The following is a 6,957-nucleotide window of genomic DNA, read 5'->3' on the forward strand; positions in this document are numbered from 1 at the left end:
GGAGAAAATTGGGATCTTGGGGGTGGGGTGGGATGGGGATAAGGGGAGGTGGGGAGAGAAAAGGGAGAAGGGGAGGATGGGGGAAACTTGGGGAAAAAAGATGATTGGGATAAAGGAAGGTTGGATAGGGGAACACGGAAGCACAATTCTTAGTTAAGGGAGCCACCTTAGGGTTGGCAAGAGACGAACCTAGAGTGGCTCCCAGGAGCCCAAGGCAATGTCCCCAGTTAGTTTCTTTTTCAGCTGAGGATAGGGAACCTGAAATGACCCTATCCTATAGCAATACTGACGAATATCTTGCATATCACCATAGAACCTTCATGTGGTGATGGATGGAAATAGAGACAAAGACCCACACTGGAGCACTGGACTGAGCTCCCAAGGTCCCAATGAGTGTTCTGTTTTACAAGTGCTTACATACAATTATTTAACTTTCTAATTACCTAGGGGACACTAGAAATATCAAAAATCAGCAATTTAAGAAACTTACCTAGAAACATCATGTGACTTGTTTTGTGAAAAAAAAGAAAAGAAAGGAGATATAAAGAGGTAATGTGAGTGTAACATTAAAAAGTCGTGAATAGAAATAGTGCTAGGAGCAAAAGATGCAGAGAATAGAAATTCAAGAGTCCCAGAGCAAACAAACAAAATGCCTTAATATGTAAATGGGATAAATACTTAAACATATCTCATCTAAGATAATGGCAAAGAACCACAGGGTAACACATTGCCATTTATTTTGAGGACACAAATTAAAAACCCAATGCTAGTGTATGCCTATTACAATGACTGTCAATTTTTTTTCAACTTTAAGTGAATGATGATGCCAGATGTTAGCAAGCATCAGTAGGAACTTGGACTCAACATGTAAAAGAGAGTGTCCCCAGATAAGAACCTTGGGGAAAGTTGTGCGATTTGTGAACAGCTAAACACATGGCATATTATCTGGCCACTCTAGTATAATTTATTTCCCCAAGAGAAGACATGTGAACTCACAAAGACTTCTATAGGCATGTCAATCACAGCTTGATTTTGTAATAACCTAAACTATAAGCAACCAACTTGTTCATCAGCAGGTAAGAGAAATTGGAATTTATCTTTATAACATTTCACAGCAATAGAAATAGACTACCGTATTTGTATACTCCAGCGTAGACAGACTTTATTATTCTGAGTGAAAGAAACTAGACTTTGTGCCTGGTGTTAGTTACAGTGTAGAGGAGCCTAGAAAACACAAACTAACCTGTGGAGTGAAGCAAAGCAGATCGGTGGGTGTCAAGAGCGAGAATTAGGAAAAGCAAAAAGATACAGAAGTAGGTGACATGTGTTGTCATTATCTGGGATTAGCGGGTGGTTCCACAGATGTCAAACTGAAACTGTGGCCAATATCTGAAATTTAGTATGTGACAAGTATTCTGAAATAAATCTTTTCAAATATGTATGCCTCTATGAGGTAGTTTGGGGTTTTTGCTTATTTGTTTTTCTTTTTGTTTTTTGCTATCATCTTAATCAGTAAGAACCATCATCGACATTTTAGCAATAGTTATCCCTCGTAGGGAAAGAATTGGAGTTTGGGGTTTTTTTGTGTGTTTCTTTTTAATTTTTTTTTTCCTATTAGTTTATTTTCTTAACATCCCCAAACAATTTTTAAACATTTACTTAAGATTAAATGTTCTTCCTCAAGGAGTGTGGTGACACATGCCTATAATCTCAGCTCTTAGGAGGTGGGAGGCAGAAAGATACAGAATTCAAAGCCAGCTCTGGCTACAGGAAACAACAAACCACTAAATCTTCAGAATTTCAGGTTCTTTTAAAAATGCACCTATCGCTACATTAACAAAAAAAATAGGAAAATAAAAGCAAGCTGACAGCCAGCAGGTATATTTTATTGTTTTAAAATATGACTTCTTTACAAGGAAGATAAGTTTTGTATTTAAAAATACAATGAGTTTTAAAAGCAGTCTATTACAATTATGTTTTGTCTGGACTCCGGTAACTATTCCCCTACTCTGTGCTGTTAAAATAACCAGGAGTGATTTGCAATGCTTTGCATATAAAAATTTATTGAGCCTTCCTTCCCATGCCCTTGGGTTCTTAGACAGGAAAAGATTAGTGAAAGGAGACATGGACAGCTCAGTCCTTTCTTTGGTGAGTCACTGAGCCTGCGTTTAATAACAGAATTTTGATTTAGGCAAACTAATCAACTACATGCTATCCGGACCGTCTTGTCTTAGTCACTCGGCAGTTTCTATAAATGCCTCTGTCTGTTTTCCCCTTTTCGAGAGCAGTGCCACCCTCATGCTTACCCGACAAATGACAGTTACACGGCACTGGTGACCAAGATCTCTTAGAACTCGGTGGAAGAGAAGGGCCGTGTGACGCATAGGTCATCGCTAAGGCTGCATTCTTATTTAGACCTGACACGTAGCAGCAGACGACCCTGTGCCGAGCTTTCCTGACCTCAGTTTCCTCGCCTCGGACTCCCCTTCTTTCAAACAAGAGGAGTCATGCTGTCCTGCTTCTGGTTTTTCTCCAAGCACATTGGCCCTGCACTGAGGTCCCTGCCCCGTGTGCTACACAGATGTTCCGTCCCACAGTGTTTGGCCTCCGGGTATCCTTTAGGTCCGCTACCAGCCTCTTCCCCTCGACGTCTGCTGGCCTCGGCGGCCTCCTCCAAGGACTCGGCTGGACCTGCCAGGGTGCGCCAAAACTTCCACCCAGACTGCGAGGCCGCCATCAACCGCCAAATCAACATGGAGCTTTATGCGTCCTACGTGTACCTGTCCATGGCCTACTATTTCTCCAGAGATGATGTGGCCTTGTACAACTTCTCCAAGTATTTCCTTCACCAGTCCCTGGAGGAGAGAGAACACGCGGAGAAGCTTTTGAGGCTTCAGAACCAGCGTGGAGGTCGAATCTCCCTCCAGGATATCAAGAAGCCAGACCGAGATGACTGGGAAAGTGGACTGCGGGCCATGGAATGTGCTCTGCTCCTGGAGAAGAGTGTGAACCAGTCGCTGCTGGACTTGCATACTCTTGCATCTGAAAAAGGAGATCCTCATTTGTGCGACTTTCTGGAAACGCACTACCTGAATGAGCAGGTGAAGTCTATTAAAGAATTAGGTGACCATGTGCACAACTTAATCACCATGGGGGCTCCAGCTGCTGGCCTAGCAGAGTATCTTTTTGACAAGCACACCCTTGGAAGTGAGAGCAAGCACTAAGGCAGACTGCCTTTCCAGCACCCTCGCGGGCCCCAAAACCTGGAGTTAGCAGTCGCCGGTTTTCCTGCCCTTAAAATTCAACTCCGTCTTTACATTCTCCTTTTTGGACTGTTCTGCCAGTGTTTTGTAGAGATAATATGTTAGCCCGGTGTTAACCACAGCTTTCTGCCAACACCAAAATACGAATATTTTCCCAGCCTAAAAGAAAGCACAGAATACTATGGAATGAAAAGGATGGAAAACAAAACCCTGAAATTAGACACAAGACCATGCGTTTAAAATACTATCAAATGTTGTTCCTAACCATGAACTTCAACTGAAATTCTATGATTTTCAACAATCTGTACTGTCTTCAAGATCTTACACGTAATGTTCAGTCAGGAAAATATATAATATATAAATAGCCACAAGAGAGAGAAGATGTAGAATACTATGCAAATCACACATGCAAATTTTTTGGCTATTCTGTTTTCCCAGTGTGCTCCAAAAATAACATTGTATGGCAATGACCTAGTTTTTTTTTTAAGCTTTCTTGTCAAATTCAGTATTAGCTACATCAAGTATCAATGGTCGTGTTGGGCAGCTCAGTGGATTCACATTTTAAGGGATCTGAGAAATCTTTTAATTAAACACACAAAAAATTTAAAAGAAAGTTGTTTTTTTTTTTTTCTGTTTCAGTGTTTCCCAGTCATATACTATCTAAAGTTGGGTGATTTGGGTTTGTTTTGTTGTTATTATTATTATTATTATGCCTTTAAAAGATTAACTACAATATAACAAAGCAGGTTGGTTTGGCTTTAAACTCTATACCAGACTGTAACCACAGGGTTGAATAACCTTCCTGTCAACATAACCAAGAAGGAAAACCTCTCATCAAATGCATTTTTATGATGTTTAGAATTTGCAAAGAAAGAACAGTGGAACAGAAACAGTCAAGAAAGGATCCGGAACAATGGACACTGCCTACTGAGCAAAGGGTTTTGTTGTTGGTTTTGGTTTTGGTTTGTTTTCGGTTGGGTTTTTTTTTTCTTTGTTGTTGGCAGGTTGGTTAGCTGGTTGGTTGGTTGGTTGGTTGGTTTTTATTGTTGGAGGGAAGGGGAGAGGTTTGGTGAACAGATATTGGAATCCACTAGAGAACTATTTGATGGCTAAGAAAAAAAACAGGAAATAGCAGTGTGTCAATATAAGGGACAGGGGACGGACAGCTTAAGTAACCATGGGCATGGGAAAAGGAAATGACTCCCAGGGTTCCAATAGAGAAATGCTCAAAACATTGAACAATCAGCAGATTGACCTGAAAACCACATGAAGCTCTATGGTTAATTTGAGTCATCTGAGACACAAATAAAAGAAATTAGTGTACAAGAAGCTTGGGAAAGCTGAAAGGCCTTCAAAAAAACATGGGAGAAAGAGTTGTGTATTGACTCTTAGAGAGAAGTCTTAAAATGTATAAGATAGTCTTATATTAGCCTTCTGTCAAATCTGGTTTTCAGGGAGAGAAAGAAAAGTGTTTGTGAGTTGTTTCATGGAAATTCATAAATCCATGGAAATTTTTACAGTTCTTCCAAGAGACCTTTAACCAAAGCCATTAGAAGAAACTCAGTATTACAAACATTGACCTAAGTTCCTTTCTAGTATATTCAGTGATTGATGGAATTTCCAGTATATTCAGTGATCCACGTATAAGAAATGAGGACTTTTAAAACAGCAACTTGGAGGCTTTAGAAAATTAGGCTCCCTGTAGTGTCTAATCTGAAGAGTACAGAAGAGTACATGCCTGTGACTATACAGAGTCTACACAATGTTTCTAGGGAAACACCATAGGTGGGATACCATGGCAGCTGCCATTAACACCAACTTGGCTAAACACATTCTGATGTGGTCAAAACATGTAGTGCATTATTTTAAAAGCAAGTTGTATCACACAGCAGGGTTATATTACATGAGTCCAAATATATAGGAAGAATTACAGAGAATATTGAATAACATAAGGACTGGAAATATATATATTTATATGAACAAGTTAAGTTAGAAATCTCTCTAAAAGTGACATTTTGGTTCACATATTTAAAAAATAATTTGCATTTTAAGACAACTTTCTTGTGGTTATCCATTATTGTCATAATAAAAAAACAAGCTATAAGATTAGGAAAAAGGCAAAAGGGGGCTTGAACTATGGTTAAAATTATAGGAACAGAATAGAAACAAATAGATGCTACTAAGAATTCAGAGGTGAAATCACTTAAATTCTGTGATCATGATCCATTCAATGAAAAAGGTGACAAAAACAGGATATGGAAAGAAAAATGAAGCATCGCAAGTCGATTACTGGTCCTGTGGGCCTTAAAAATAAATGGTGCTCTCAGCAGGAGAGCAAAGCAGAGGAGAGGCGTGTGTGACAGTTCTGGGTTCGCTCCTGATGGCTGCTCTCATTTTTCATTTTATTCTGAAGTAGTCTGTTTTGCTGCACAGACGTCCTATTATATGTCTTTAGCCAATTTCCTCTTCAGTTTTTCTGGATGAGTGTTTTTCAAACAGCACACCGTAACTCATTAGCGTGTCATGAGGTTGGCTGCTGAGTCACTACCTGCTTTCTGTGAACAAAATTGAAGTGAACATCAGTGAAGTAAGGGGGTTGTCCAAAGATACTTGCTTCAGGTGTGTGCGTGAGTATTCTCATGTACTGACATCTTAGCGGGTGACATTTCTTATTCTATTGCTGTTGTGAGGATTCAACAGCTACCTGGATGATTGTTTTACAGTCTTTCAGCTCCTCAAATCTCCCAATCCCCTTTCCCTACTGCCAATGATAATCCTTTTACTCACTGAGAAATTAGAAGTAATTGCAGGAAGTTTTCACGCCACTCCTGCAGTAAATTAATCATGCCATTACATTTGCATGCATGTGTTACACTTTCAGTTATGCTACAATGGCTGAAGCAAGCAACACCAGCCTTTCCACAGAACCCAAAGATACAGGATACCTAGAGGAACCCTCTATCTCGGAGGTTTCCCATCTTTATTAGTTGATTCCCATGAGAATGTACAATGTCTTCATTTGTCTTTAACAAATAACACTACCCTTAGACTTGTAATACTTCTAGAAAATAGAAAATTGCCATCCTATATCTACCCCTTGATGACATTTCTTACAAGATTTATTTCTTCTATTTCCACTTCTTATTCTGCTCTCACCTGATCATTCCCAAATTCAGCTTCACACAAGTATTATTTCTCTTGACAAAGTCATGTGGGTTCTGTGTTTATTAATTCATTTTCCAGCCTCCTTTTCAACACCAGCAGTGCCTGAGATCACTCACTGTTACAAATCTCAGCCACCCTTTCTAACTCCCTCTTACACTCTTGGTTTTTAAACCGTGGACCATGTTGTTGCAGCACTAGTCTTGCATCTAGATTTCTCATGTGTATCTGCATGAGATCTCACCAAACCAAATGCATTTTGATTATACATCACATATTTATATAATGCAATCATTCTTCCCTTTGCACTCTGGATTCGCAAAACCAAATACTGGACACTTCAGATATATATCAGACGTCCCATAATTAATCATTTTAAAGCCATATTCTTTTTTTAAATATTTATTCATTATGTATACAATATTCTGTCTGTGTGTATGCCTGCCGGCCAGAAGAGTACACCAAACCACATTACAGATGGTTGTGAGCCACCATGTGGTTACTGGGAATTGAACTCAGGACCTTTGGAAGA

At 39.5% G+C, this 6,957-nt stretch overlaps 1 protein-coding gene across 1 annotated transcript; it reads left to right on the forward strand.

Moving 5' to 3' along the window:
* Window positions 1-2,507: 2,507 nt before the first annotated feature.
* On the forward strand, window positions 2,508-3,224 carry Ftmt (ferritin mitochondrial). Its single transcript, XM_005356096.2, has one exon. It carries the CDS (start codon window positions 2,508-2,510, stop codon window positions 3,222-3,224), a length of 717 nt encoding a protein of 238 aa, XP_005356153.1.
* The last annotated feature ends 3,733 nt before the right edge of the window (window positions 3,225-6,957 follow it).

This window comes from Microtus ochrogaster, chromosome 18 (assembly GCF_000317375.1).
Source record: "Microtus ochrogaster isolate Prairie Vole_2 chromosome 18, MicOch1.0, whole genome shotgun sequence".
In the NCBI taxonomy this organism is placed as follows: Eukaryota; Metazoa; Chordata; class Mammalia; order Rodentia; family Cricetidae; genus Microtus; species Microtus ochrogaster.